The sequence below is a fragment of the Panulirus ornatus genome, chromosome 43 (assembly GCF_036320965.1).
Source record: "Panulirus ornatus isolate Po-2019 chromosome 43, ASM3632096v1, whole genome shotgun sequence".
Classification (NCBI taxonomy): Eukaryota; Metazoa; Arthropoda; class Malacostraca; order Decapoda; family Palinuridae; genus Panulirus; species Panulirus ornatus.
In genome coordinates this window covers 26,703,355-26,718,844 of record NC_092266.1, presented here as the reverse complement: position 1 = coordinate 26,718,844, position 15,490 = coordinate 26,703,355, and the positions used below count along the sequence as shown (strand labels likewise).

Below are 15,490 nucleotides of genomic sequence, written 5' to 3'. Positions count from 1 at the left end.
GTTTGATTGTTGTAAATGAATATATCAGAAGAGCAGAGGTAAGATAATGCCTAAAGAGGTGTAACTGTGAAAAATATATAAACTTTAGCAGTTTTTTTGGTAACATAGATTGTGTTGCGAGGTGGCGATGGGAATGAATAAAGGCAGACAGTGTGAATTGTGTGCATGGGTATGTATGTATGTATGTGTCTGTGTGTGTATATATATGTGTACATTGAGATGTATAGGTATGTAAATTTGCGTGTGTGGACGTGTATGTATATACATGTGTATGGGGGTGGGTTGGGCCATTTCTTTCGTCTGTTTCCTCGCAAACGCAGGAGACAGCAACAAAGCAAAAAAAAAAAAAAAAAAAAAAGATATTTATATTTATCATATTTTGTTGCTGTCTCCTACAATGGTGACGTAGCGCAAGGAAACAGACGAAAGAATGGCCCAACCCACCTACATATACATGTATATACATAAACGCCCACTCATGCACATATACATACCTATACATTTCAATGCATACACACATATACATACACAAACATATACATATATACACATGTACATATTCATACTTGCTGCCTTCATCCATTCCCGTTGCCACCCCACCACACATGAAATGGCACCCCCTCCCCCCACGCGCATGCAAGGTAGCGCTAGGAAAAGACAACAAAGGCCACATTTGTTCACACTCGGTCTCTAGTTGTCATGTGTAATGCACCAAAACCACAGCTCCCTTTCCACATCCAGGCCCCACAAAACTTTCCGTGGTTTACCCCAGACACTTCACATGCCCTGGTTCAAAATCCATTGACAGCACATAAACCCTGGTATGCCACATCGTTCCAATTCTCTCTAATCCTTGTACGCCTTTCACCCTCCTGTATGTTCAGGCCCCGATCACTCATAATCTTTTTCACTCCATCCTTCCACCTCCAATTTGGTCTCCCACTTCTCCTCATTCCCTCCACCTCTGACACATATATCCTCTTTGTCAATCTTTCCTCACTCATTCTCTCCATGTGACCAAACCATTTCAATAAACCCTCTTCTGCTCTCTCAACCACACTCTTTTTATTACCACGCATCTCTCTCACCCTTTCATTACTTGATCAAACCACCTCACACCACATATTGTCCTCAAACATCTCGTTTCCAGCACATCCACCCTCCTCCGCACAACCCTTTCTATAGCCCATGCCTCGTAACCATATAACATTGTTGGAACCACTGTTCCTTCAAACATACCCATTTTTGCTCTCCAAGATAACATTCTCACCATTCACACATTCTTCAACGCTTCCAGAACCTTCACCCCCTTCCATGGTTCCATCTGTTGCTAAATCCACTCCCAGATATCTAAAACTCTTCACTTCCTCCAGTTTTTCTCCTGGGGATAGGGGAGAAAGAATACTTCCCATGTATTCCCTGCATGTCATAGAAGGCGACTGAAATGGGAGGGAGCAGGGGGCTGGAAATCCTCCCCTCCCATTTATAATTTTCCAAAAGAAGGAACGGAGAGATGGGCCAAGTGAAGATATTCCCTCAAAGGCCTACTCCTCTGTTCTTAATGCTACCTTGCTAACGTGGGACAAGGCAAATATGTATGAAAAAAGATATGGTTGTTTAATTTGTTTATGGATGGGGTTGTTAGAGAGGTGAATGCAAGAGTTTTGGAAAGACGGGCAAGTATGAAGTCTGTTGGGGATGAGAGAGCTTGGGAAGTGAGTCAGTTGTTGCTCGCTGATGATACAGCGCTGGTGGCTGATTCATGTGAGAAACTGCAGAAGTTGGTGACTGAGTTTGGTAAAGTGTGTGAAAGAAGAAAAATAAGAGTAAATGTGAATAAGAGCAAGGTTATTAGGTACAGTAGGGTTGAGGGTCAAGTCAATTGGGAGGTAAATTTGAATGGAGAAAAACTGGAGGAAGTAAAGTGTTTTAGATATCTGGGAGTGGATCTGGCAGCGGATGGAACCATGGAAGCGGAAGTGGATCATAGGATGGGGGAGGGGGCGAAAATCCTGGGAGCCTTGAAGAATGTGTGGAAGTCGAGAACATTATCTCGGAAAGCAAAAATGGGTATGTTTGAAGGAATAGTGGTTCCAACAATGTTGTATGGTTGCGAGGCGTGGACTATGGATAGAGTTGTGCGCAGGAGGATGGATGTGCTGGAAATGAGATGTTTGAGGACAATGTGTGGTGTGAGGTGGTTTGATCGAGTAAGTAACGTAAGGGTAAGAGAGATGTGTGGAAATAAAAAGAGCGTGGTTGAGAGAGCAGAAGAGGGTGTTTTGAAATGGTTTGGGCACATGGAGAGAATGAGTGGGAAAGATTGACGAAGAGGATATATGTGTCGGAGGTGGAGGGAACGAGGAGAAGTGGGAGACCAAATTGGAGGTGGAAAGATGGAGTGAAAAAGATTTTGAGTGATCGGGGCCTGAACATGCAGGAGGGTGAAAGGTGGGCAAGGAATAGAGTGAATTGGATCGATGTGGTATACCAGGGTCGACTTGCTGTCAGTGGATTGAATCAGGGCATGTGAAGCGTCTGGGGTAAACCATGGAAAGTTGTGTGGGGCCTGGATGTGTGGGGCCTGGATTATTTCATGACACCTAGAGACTGAGTGTGAACGAATGGGGCCTTTGTTGTCTTTTCCTAGCGCTACCTCGCACATATGAGGGGGGAGGGGGATGGTATTCCATGTGTGGCGGGGTGGCGATGGGAATAAATAAAGGCAGACAGTATGAATTATGTACATGTGTATATATGTATATGTCTGTGTGTGTATATATATGTGTACATTGAGATGTATAGGTATGTAAATTTGCGTGTGTGGACGTGTATGTATATACATTGTGTATGGGGGTGGGTTGGGCCATTTCTTTCGTCTGTTTCCTTGCGCTACCTCGCAAATGCGGGAGACAGCGACAAAGCAAAATAAATAAGATAAAATAAATATATACGTGTATATGAGCTGATGGGCCATTCTTTGTAATTATGTATGATAAATATGTAAATTGGGATGTGTACAGGAGAGAGCAAGAGGAGGTTGATAGGAAGGTACAAGGACAGGAAAAGGCGGCAAGGGAAAGAAGAAAATTTTTTTTAGAAAGATTACTGGAGGCTATAGCAGAGACTTAAGAAAGTGTTAAGGGAAACATAGAAAATTAAAAGCCATGTGGAGTTCCGTGGAATATTCATCAAATTTTATTAAGGAAGAGAGGGATAAAAGCAGAGAATTGTGAGAAGAGAAAAATTGAAGTTGTCAAATGAGGTATGAGAAAAGATTAGCCCTGCTAGCACTGCAGAGAGGGCAGGAGTGTTAGATGGTCATGTCAGACTGAAAGTAATTTTTCCAAATGAAGATGAATTAATAGTTGATGGTAAAGAGCTTGACTTTAAGGATTGTTTAAAGGAATGTGATTCTAATATTGTTTGAGTCATGGAAAGAAGCTTGCTAAAGAAATAAAATCTCGCCTTTTCTGTCCAGAAGGGAACATGATAGGAAGGAGGGAAAGAGAAGACTAAGATGGGGGAGGATTGGCCTTCATTATAAAAGTTAGACTTGCATTTAGATAATGATACTGAAGGGTGGCCTATATATACAATACATAATTGGAAGAATAACTGAAGGGAAGAAGTGCATAGTGGTTATTATATAATCCTCGAAAGAATTTCCATGATCATGAGCAAATATGCAATTATTCAAACAAAAAATGGGATAGCATGAGTGTAAAACTTCTGTAACATGCAAATCTCAATCACAAGTAGTAATCACATTCACAATCACACACAAAGTAGACCCTTGATCAGAAGTAGACATTATTAGATTGGCAAGTTTTCTCATATAGACTAAAGACCAGATTTTTTTATAAGAAACAGTTACATCATATTAAAAAAAATTTCAGATGGAGCAGATCTAGTGAGTGATTTAAGAGTGAGTGACATTAAGTTGGAGATATTAACAATTAAGTGGTCACCCCCTGCAGAACCTAATGGTGAGATAGTCGCTTACAGACTGTCTGTTCGTCCAGACAGCACAGATCGGTCATCTTATGAGGTTAGTATCTAGCCACATTTAAACAATTATCCAGTAAGTAGGGAAAAATGCTGTTTACTTTTTTGTTAATGTGTACTTATATGCTTACTTACTTGGGTTGAAGAAATGGTGATTTTTCTTATTTTGTCTGATATGGATGGCAGCTGTAGGATGTTTCGTTCAGGTAGGTAAACAAAGTCATAGCAAGTGGTTTAATGAAAAGGAGAATTGGTGAAAGCCTTGTATTAGATGAAAAGTGGCAAGATGGCTGGAGTTGATGGTGTTACCGTTTAGATATTAAGAAAGGGGGTGACTGAGTTGTTGATTATTTAGTAAGGATTTTCAATGTATGCATGAAGAATGCCTGTATCTTGCCATTGTTTAAAGCAAAGGGGACAATCGTATCAAATTACAGAGGTATGAGTTTGTTGAGTGAAAGTAAGACTGGTGATTGAGAGGGTGGTGTACAGAGCATCAGATTATGGAAGAAATCTAGTTTCAGTAATGGCAGAGGATGTGTAGATCAGGTGTTTGCTTTGAAGAATGTGTGAGAAATATTTAGGGAAACAGGAGGTTTTGTGTTCCAGGTATGGATCTGGAACAAGCATACAGTAGGGTTGATAGAGATGCTTTGTGGAAGGTGCTACAGATGTATGTTGTGAGAGGAAAAATATTAGAAGCTGCGAGAAGTTTTTGTAGGAGAGTAAGGTGTGTGTCTAAGTAGGTAGAGAGGAAGGTGAATGGTTCCATGTGTTGGTGTGTCTGCGGCAAGGGTGTATGATATCACCATGGCTTTTTAACCTATTATAATTGGGGTGAAGAGGTAGATGATTGCAAATGTCTTGGGAGAGGAGCAGATAAAATGTATGCAATATGATGAAAACGCACTCAAAGATACTGAGATATCAGATGATCTAATCAGAGCAAATGATCTGCTCTGAAGAAATTCATCTCTGGAACCATGTAGATTCCTAGCCACCTTTCTCAAGAACACAGAAATATCTGTTGTAGAACCAGTGATGTTACTGATGTGGTAAATTCTGGACAAAAGCAAAATTTCAGACATTCACAAAATGGCACATTTAAAACCAGTTGATATCTAAACAGTATAGAACAGTTAGCTTGACTTCACACATAATAAAAGTATGAAAGAATGGTAAAAGAACACATATAACATCTGATAAAGAGCAAATACACAAGCAAACAGTGGATTTCTATCAGGAAAAAAGTGTGCATAGTTGATAATTAGTCAATTACAATGATGTATGTGACAAAGTCAGTGCAAGGAAAGAAAATTTATTCAGTTTTTCTCAACTTTGCAAAGGCACTTAATAAAGTAACCCACAGAATTTTACTAGAGAAAGTAGCTAAACATAAAAAGTAAGACAAAGATCAAAAGATTTTTTAGGTGCAAGTTCAAAGTAGTTGCAAATGGAACTATGTCTGATGATGATGCACTCTCCCAAGTCTCACAAGTTATGATTTTAGCCTCATGTATAATGTAATATAGGGGATAAAGGTGAGTGTTCAAATTACCGAGGCATAGGTTTTTTGAGTATACCCAGAAAATTGTATGGGAGGGTATTAATTGAGAGAGTGAAGGTATGTACACAGCAGGAGATTGGGAAGGAGCAGTGTGGTTTTAGAAGTAGTAGAGGATGTGTGGATCATGTGTTTACTTTGACGAATGTATGAGAGAAATACTTAGAAAAACAGATGGCTTTGTATGTAGCATTTATGGATCTGGAGATGCATATGATAGGGTTGATAGGGATGCTCTGTGGAAGGCTTCAAGGATGTATGGTGTGGGAGGTAAGCTGCTAGATGCAGAGAAGTTTTTATCAAGGGTGTAAGGGATATTTACGAGTAGGAAGAGAGGAGGGTGCCTGGTTCCCAGTGAAGGTCGGTCTATGGCAGGGATGTGTGATGTCACCATGGTTGTTTAATTTGTTTATGGATTGGTAGGTTTGGGAGATAAATGCATAAGTTTTGAAAGAGGAGCAAATATGCAGTCTGTTGGGGATGAGAGGGCATGGTAAGTAAGTCAGTTGTTGTTTGCCAGTGATACAGTACTGGTGGTTGATTCGATTGAGAAACTCTAGAAGTTGGTGACTGAGTTTGGAAAAGTGTGTAAAAGGAGAAAGTTGAAAGGAAATGTGAATAAGAGCAAGGTTATTAGGTTCAGCAGGGTTGAGGGATAAGTTAGTTGGGATGTAAGTTTGAATGGAGAAAAAAAATTGGAGGAAACGAAGTGTTTTAGATATCTGGGAGTGGAATTGGCAGTGAATGGAACCGTGGAAGCTGAAGCGTTTTAGATATCTGGGAGTGGAATTGGCAGTGAATGGAATCATGGAAGCTGAAGTGAGTCACAGAGTGACTATGAAGTATACTAAGAGGAGAAATAAGAAACATACGTGGAACAAGTATGTAAACTTTTAAAGAAAGCTTAGTATGGTTAGAATCAGTCTCAGATGAACCCATAATAGACGATTATGTAATGCAGGTGGCAGCATAGAGGAATGGTGTTATACATTAAAAAAAAACAAGTAGTGTGTGTTGTGCACTAACCCTGCCATTTGGCAAAATCTCTTTGTAAGTAGTCATTCTCTCTCTCTTCCATTTTGAAATCTTTGATTCTACTTACTTTTTTTTTTACTTACATGTCTAACAAGATTATTATATTCTCATAGAAGCATTTTTTCAAACAGAAGTGTGTGACATCACAAATATTTGAAGAAAACAACTCTACATATGATCTAAATGTAACAGCAATGGATCCTGGAAGATATTTGCTGAGTGTTAGTGCATATAATGGAGGCACTCTAGAAGATAAGTCATCTGAGGTATCTTTTGTTGTTAAGGTGAGCCCAGTTATGTGCCCCACATTCCTGCAGGAGGTTATTATTGTACATGTAATCTAATAAGTACACCAGTAAAAACTTTTTTCAAACACAAGTGATGCATTTATCTGAAGTTATTACAGTCTTTAATGAATCAGAAGCAGTATTCATAATGAAAAATATTTCCAAGTTTAGTTTATACTTGTATTTACCTTGCATGCATGCTTTGAATGGTCATACATTAGGCTGCAGATGAAAGTGTAACTGTTAAGTTGCTTTTTTTTTTTCTTTGATAATTCATGACAAACAGCCTTCCTTCTCACAGACATGGCCGTAGTAGATTGTAGTAGAATTGATGATTGATAGAAAAAAATTTAAGCAAAGTAATGAGCTTCCCCTTGTAGTTGTGATGCTCTTATATGGTGTTGAACCTTAAAAAATCTTTGAGAGGTATGACAGTATTGTATAGATAATGTGAATAGCTTGTGGCATAATGAAGTAGATATATGTTCTTGATTTGATATCTACTATAGTCATAATCTGATCTGAAAAGGATTTTCAAATCACTGAAGCTACTAACATTCTTGCATACAGATGATTTTGTTTGCCAAATCAGAGTCCTACTTCAGCTGACTAGCAAGTCACTTTACTAGTATGTGTAGAGGAAGTGATCTGCAAGTGTGCAGGGAAATTGGCTGACTTTGACACATCCACAAAGGATAGAGAGAATTGGAGCACTGTGGTATACAGGGGGTTACATTCTATCAGTTGAATGAACTGGGGCATATGGATCCTGTTTGTGGATAAGGGCTCAGGCTTTGGTGCATTTTTATGACATCTGGAGTGTGATTCCCACAGTGTAGTGGTTAGTGTTCCTTACCTTTTATGTGAGTATCCTTCTCTGCTGAAAGTTACAAGAGTTGACTCACATTTTGGTGGCAGTGATCAAGGTACATTCCAGTGTTCCTGTGACTGGTAGCCAAGCCATTGTAAGCAGTTACAATCTAGGCCTCTTGCAATGCAGATGATAAGCCACATTGACCTAAGCTGGCTCACTCCATTTCTTGGACATAATTGTTTTCGACATAAAAGCTATATTTTGTATATGGCTGTATCTTCTCCACTGGAAGTTATGGAAGTCTACTGTAGTTTTGTATATGGCTGTATCCTTCTCCACTGGAAGTTATGGGAGTCTTCTTACAGTTTCAGCTGATGGGGGACCTGGACATACTCTAAAGTTGGTCAGATAGATGGTTGATGAAATTGTCTGAGTGCAAAGTAATGAACATAGGACTCGCTGAAAGAAGACCCTTTTGCAATCATAGCCTAATGGAAAATGAACAACAGGAATCTGTGTGAAAGAGACCTAGGGTTAAGGGTCAACATTGTGCTTAACCTGCTTCCATAACTCATCTGGAAAATTGTGAGAGGCAAACTGTCTTCTGGCAAATATTAGAATTACAAGCATGGATTATTGGGATATAGCATCTCTGGATACAATGCTTTTGATATAGCACAAGTGCCTAGATTACTTCCATCTCTTTGTTATATAATGAGCCACTGTGATAAAACAAGCTCAGTGGCTTTGTGGTGCCCATGCCACCTGACTGCTGCATCAGTTCTCTGCTGGCCTATGCTGAGTAAGGTTATAGTGTTTGCCACTTGTATAATTCTACACTTGTTCCCACATTTACTAGTCACCACTATGCCCAACTTCAAGTGAACCTGCCAAGAAGGTAAAGAAGAGCTGTGACTTGCAGGAAAAGTTAGGAGACTTGATGAATTCATCTGGGTCTGGCTTTTCAGCGGCTGTTTAATGGGGTTAATGATAATAGTATTTGCACCCTCAAGCTGAAAAATGAATTAAGTTAGAGAAGTTTTCTCCCATCCAATTAATTCAACAATGACAGTCCATCTCAATCTGTTGGTAAGACTAATACCTGAAATGTGCCAAAATTGGCTGAAAGTAGTTGAAATACAGGAGAGTAACACAATGTATGCCATCCAAATTGCCCAAGTTTTGTCCATATGAATTGGCAAAATATAGAATAATGTTTGATATAAAAGGGAGAAAGGATTCGTTGCCAGTCAAAGAAAACTCATTTATTTTTAAACCTTAGTGCTCTCACCAGATCAGTGTCCTAAACCCCAATAAACATATTAGGTAGCAAAATGTTGAAGTAAAAACTACTAATGTTATGAAATAAGGTCATGAAAGAACAAGGAACAAGTGATATTAAAGCCTTAACTTTCTATGACTTGCAGGGAATACGGAGGCAGAATTCTTTCTCCCCTACCCCAGGGATAAGATTTTATGTGTTTTTTCTATACAGTTTTCTTTAGTAGGTTCTTACCTAATGCATGAACTAATAATTATATACATATTCAGAAATGATATAGAGAAAAATGAAATGGTCTAACCTTTATCATAGTCCGTCCCCCAAAAATGTAGGAGTGATAGAAAGATCGGGGCCTGAACATGCAGGAGGGTGAAAGGCGTGCAAGGAATAGAGTGAGTTGGAACGATGTGGTATACCGGGGTTGACGTGCTGTCAGTGGATTGAACCAGGGCATGTGAAGCGTCTGGGGTAAACCATGGAAAGTGTGTGGGGCCTGGATGTGGAAAGGGAGCTGTGGTTTCGGTGCATTATTACATGACAGCTAGAGACTGAGTGTGAATGAATGGGGCCTTTGGTGTCTTTCCTAGCACTACCTCGCACACATGAGGGGGAGGGGGTTGTTATTCCATGTGTGGTGGGGTGGCGATGGGAACAAATAAAGGCAGACAGTATGAATTATGTACATGTGTATTTATGTATATGTCCGTGTGTGTATATATATGTGTACATTGAGATGTATAGGTATGTATATTTGCATGTGTGGACGTGTATGTATATACATGTGTATGTGGGCGGGTTGGGCCATTCTTTAGTCTGTTTCCTTGCGCTACCTCGCTAACGTGGGAGACAGCGACAAAGCAAAATAGATAAATAAATTGTATATCGTGTTATTTGCTTAAATAGTTCTTTTGTACCATTTGTAACATATACATTGTATAATGTTTTGAGAATGATTTCATATTATTTTGTGGTGAATGGTTCCTAACCCTTATTTACAGTGATTTCACTATGTAGTGCAGTTTGATATGGCACTCACTTGGTGCCTGTTTTGTGGTATTTATATCCCATCTGGTCTGTCTGGGGATAAAGAAATGATTGGTAAGCTATTCACTTAGATATTAGAGATAAACTAGATCATGCTTCTCAAGTATTGTTACTGCAAGTGAAAAAGTTATCTTTGCATATCTGATGCCCAGTTCCTTCTGGGAACTCCCATCAAGGGAGTGGCCACAGCCACTTATCCTTGTCCTTATATGCCTTCCCTGTATACACCATTCCATGCATTCTTCTACCATTTCTTTCCCTCTTGTACTCTTCCATTCTATTATCTCATGTTACAGATGGTCTTCCTTTCACACCAACCCCTTTAATTTTACTATCATACAAATGTCTTTGTAAACTCCCTGTCTTGCATTCTTTACACCTGCTCAAACTGCCTCAAGATATTATGTTTCACCCACATTACCACTTCACAGTTCATTCCCTTTGCATTTCTGGCCTTACCAAATCTCTATAATCATAAAGGTTTAATTGAGAGAATGCAGAAAAGGGCAGCTTAGCCTGAATTAAGAGAAATGATATACAAATAGAGGCCGAGGGCTGCAAATGTGTCCTCCATGTACGAAAAAGAAGAGAGGGTGTGCAAATTATAGCCTTAAAGTTTTTAAATCACTTTGCACTAACATGAAATACTTACTAGTGTAGAGAATAATTTTTTCTTATTTGTAAACTTCACTTATGTTGAAATACTACTGAAAGCTCTAACTGCTGTTGCAAAAATTAATAGTTCTAAGGACTTTTTAAAGGATGTGGTTGTTGGTTCTCAGGGCAAGAAGAAAGCATCCCATAAAATGTGGGCAGTACTGAGCATTTCGCTGTTGCTCCTGCTAGTTGGAGCAGCAGCTATTACCTACAAGATTGTGTGCCGAAAGGAAAGTTTTGAGGAAACTATCAATCCACACTATCCTCATGAAGCAGGTGAGTAGGATATATGCAATGGAACATAGGAATAATGAGACCTGATCTGTGGGATGGAAAGTTCAAGCCTTTAGCACAGTTTTCTTACTCAAGAGGAAAATTCTTTGTCAAAGCTTTTCAAAACCTCTTTCCCATTCCCTGTTGCTGGTGCTGAAGCTGTAGTGTCTTCCTCTGTGAAAACAGTCTTTAAATCATTATGAAGTTCCTCACAAATTTTTACATCATCCTCAACTAGTTATCAGGTTTGTAAAAAATTTCACATCAACCTTTACAGTTCTACCCTTTTAATCCCTTAGCCTGATGATCATCTTTGTAACTGACAATTTACTCATGATGAATTCATGGAAAAGTATTGGATTTAATCCTCCCTTGTTGACATTATTCTTTTCAAAGTTTCTTTGTTTCTTATCCTGCTGCACTCATTTCTTTTTGTCTTAGAATTTGCATCTGCTGGCTCGTTCTAGTACTATCCTTATCCTCACCACTGCACATCTTGAAGCTCCATTACTTTTTGACCTTTTTAATGAACCATTCTTGCCTCTTTCTTAACACTCCCTATGTATTTGAGGTTAGAGGTACCCATGTTCTTACTAATTCTAAATTTCACAGGACCTCTTACCACAATACCATGGTTCATGGTTACTGAACTACATTTCCCAGTCTATATAACATTTAGATATTGTAGAGGTTTGAGTAGTTTCCACAATTATATCTCCTTTTTATGCCTTGTCTTGCTTCTGCTCTTTCAAAGTCCTCATTTACCACATTGTCAAACTTAGGCATGAAATGATCACTTTTTCCACTTGATATATCCCATGTAATATTCTCAATATTCATGCTCATATATGTGGAGAAAGGTTTAACATTGATGGTGTAGCAGTCCCTGTCATCCTAGGGTACTCAATGACATATTGGTATTGGAAATTTTCCTGTATACGCTCTAAAAACTTAGCTCCACAACACCCTGTACCCTTGAAAATCTAGATTTGCAGAGTCTGTCTCTGATTTACACCTCCCATTGAAATAGTTTACTAGCTCTGAAAAGTGCATGCTTTACTGCTTTGTGTATCATTCTGATTGTTCCTTCATTTTTATCATCGTAAATTTGTTTTGGATCTCTAAAATTATTTATAATTGAAATTCCCCTTTACCAGTACTTTACCAAATCTGTAAAGTGATTTTCTTTCTAAATCATTTACTCCTATGATGGTTCATTTATTTCTGTAATTGTATATATATTATGGATTGTTGCAATTTTTTTTGAGGGTTTATATAACAAACATTATGCACTTTTTTCCTTACATTTACTCATCTCATTATATATTTTCTGAATGGGCCATTTTCCACTTTCTTGAAACTTAAGACCATCTTTTATGAAGAGTACCAATCCCCCCTTCATTTGCCATCTCTTTTTCTGCTTATTATCATGTGCTCCTCTGCGAAGAACAGGTAAGATTCTATCTCTTTTAGTAAGCTTTGTTTTCTAGACTTTCAACAACATATTGTCCACTTAGATACCTATTCTTTCCCTTTAACTACAAATCCATCATCATTTATGTTATCTTAAGGCAGAATTTTGTGAAATGAACTGCTGGTGTATAGGGTATTTTTGTATAATTTGGATTGTTAGAAGCAATGAAAGTTAATCTTTTATTTGGGTTATGAAATATTGTGAATCCACCTGTAACATGGAATCTGTGTACATGTTCTGAATCGTTTAGAAAGCTGGCAACTTATTCTTTTTTTCATAAAAATGTTGTATATTTGTGATCACCAAACAAATTGCAGATGTACATGGTGGTTTGTAGTGAATTTGTATAACAGGGATGTCTCTTGAGACAGTATAGTACTAAAGAGTGTATTAGTTTTTGCTCTTTTTTGATTTTGTCTTTCTAGGGCTACCTCTATGGACCCCTGATGTCTATGCCATGATCTCCAGTGAGCATATATTAGATTGCTCTGACCTTCTTTTGGAAGAAAGCTGCCAACTGGGCCAAGGGAATTTTGGTATTGTAATGAAAGGGCAGCTTCGTCAAGGGTCAGGGCTCATTCCTGTTGCTGTCAAGCAAGTCACTGATTATCAGGCTAGAGATGACATTCTGCAGGAGGCAAAGTTGATGCTGTAAGTAATCCAGCATGTTTTAAAGTAAATGCACTTACCTCAAGAAATGTATTAGGGTCTAAATCTTCAAGGATTTTCTCTTAGCTTATTACCTGAACTAATCATATCTCTCAACAAATTGTATTTTTATGCATACACAGTTTCTGTATTTTGCATATATAGATATGGTCACATCACCTTTCTGTTGTTGAGGTTTAAAGGAAATTTCTTCATTTGCTCTGACCTTCTAAGTATTTCTCTCTCAAACTTCTACATAAGTTCATCAAAAACAAACTCTTGATGGAAGAGCAGCTAATCAAGTTAAGGGACTTGGAGGAAGAATTCTTGGGGATGGAGAAGAAATATTTGAGGAACTGAATGATAAATTCAAAAGTGTTTTCACTGGGGTGGACAAGAATGCACCATCATTGGGAGGATGATGAAGTTTTGGAATGTTCACTTGTTGAAATATCATAATGTGAGAAGCTTGGGGATGTACAATGGAAAAGACATAAAAGACACTGCAGCTGGCCAACATATGGAAGGTACAGGAAAGCAAGGAATGAGTACTGTAAGGAAATGAAGGGGAGCAGAAAAACGTTGAAAAAAGTATTCTGGAAAAAGAAGACAATCCAAAACTTCTACGTAAGTTCATCAAAAACAAACTCTTGATGGAAGAGCAGCTAATCAAGTTAAGGGACTTGGAGGAAGAATTCTTGGGATGGTGAAGAAATATTTGAGGAACTGAATGATAAGTTCAAAAGTGTTTTCACTGGGGTGGACGAGAATGCACCATCATTGGGAGGATGATGAAGTTTTGGAATGTTCATTAATTGACAGAAATGGTATAAAAAGGCTGTTAAAACAGCCTGATCCACATAAAGCCCATGGTTCTGATAAAATCTCTCCACATATGCTGAAAGAATGGGCTGAGGCACTTGCTAGACCAGTGTTCTTCAAACTTTTCATTATGACCCAGTTTGATTTTATTTATTACCTTCACACCCCTATTACACATCTGTTGTACCTTTCTCCCTCCAGTATGAAAACTTTTTACTAATACATACATACATACATGTATGCATTCATGTATACACACACATATACATATACATACATACACATACATACATATTTTTTTTTTGTACTTTGTCGCTGTCTCCCATGTTAGCGAGGTAGCACAAGGAAACAGATGAAAGAATAGCCCAACCCACCCACATACACATGTATATACATAAACGCCCACACACACACATATATGGATTCAAATTATTTGCATATGTTGAAAGTGTGCTGATGTAAATTTTATCTATAACAATATCATTACAGAATATGTAGAACTACTGTGTCGATTGCAACAAAGCAGAGAAAAATAGTATGCAGTTACCTGTTCAGTGTACCTTGTGTGCCTGCTTGTTACTAGTTATCTTGGCCCAGTCTAGCTTGCAGGAGGATAATACCACAAGCCTGTTGGCTGTAGGAATAAGTCTGTTTCTTTTTTTGTTTTTTAGCTTTGTCAGGGTTGAAAAACCAGCTTCACATAAGTATGTAGTTGTAAAAGCTATCAAAAGCAAGATACTTTCCTTACTTGAATGTGGATGTTCCTTGGAATCGCTTGTCCAGAATGATGGTAAGAGATGATCATGACTTGTGCCTGATTCTTAATGATGTATCACTTGTGAGATGAAGAAGCTCATTTTCTTGATCAGGTGTTAGGTTTAGCCCTACAACAACCTCTGGTCTTTCAAAAGCATAAGGGTCTTTTACCTGGTGCTTTGCTCTCGTCTTGTAACTTTTCGTGAGGAAAGTACTGTTCAAAACACGCTGACAAAGAATGAAGGTGTAGCTGCATATCGCAATTAAGATATTCAGATTTTCTTTACCGATACTGTTTTCTTCAGTATGCTGCAAATGTGCTGGGAACATGTAGTAAACAGGGCAATGAACTCCAAGCCTAGCTTGCCACAGCATTATTGATTTCTTAAATGTTTCTACTTCCTCACTGTGTCAGAATACATTTTCTTTCCCTTGCAGTTTCAGATTAAGTTCATTTAGCATTGTGAAAATGTCTGCCAAATATGAAAGTTTCAGGATCCGCTCATCATTGCAAAACAAGTGCCATCCTAGATTTTTTTTACCAGAAGGAAAATGTGAAGCTCCATCCTTAGCTCATAAGCCCTTATTAAAATTCTGCCACAGGAAAGCACTGAACATCTGTATGATACAACAGGTGTGAATGATCAGCTCCCATCTCCAGGCACAACACTTCCAACAACTGACTGTTAAGTGAACTTCCTTTGATTATGTTGATAACTTTCACCACCTCGTTCAGAGCAACTCTTAGGCTGTGTGGGATACCTTTGGTAGCCAGCGCTTCATGGTGGAAGAAGCAATTTTCCAAGTAATGACATTACCAGCTGCC

At 38.5% G+C, this 15,490-nt stretch overlaps 1 protein-coding gene across 1 annotated transcript in view; it reads left to right on the top strand.

The window, feature by feature from the left end:
- LOC139762423 (insulin-like peptide receptor) overlaps positions 1 to 15,490 on the top strand; it is a 109,155-nt gene that overhangs the window by 78,508 nt on the left and 15,157 nt on the right. Inside the window, 4 exon segments of the mRNA XM_071687289.1 lie at positions 3,900 to 4,051; positions 6,739 to 6,891; positions 10,817 to 10,967; positions 12,864 to 13,089. Coding sequence (XP_071543390.1) covers positions 3,900 to 4,051; positions 6,739 to 6,891; positions 10,817 to 10,967; positions 12,864 to 13,089 — 682 coding nt within the window.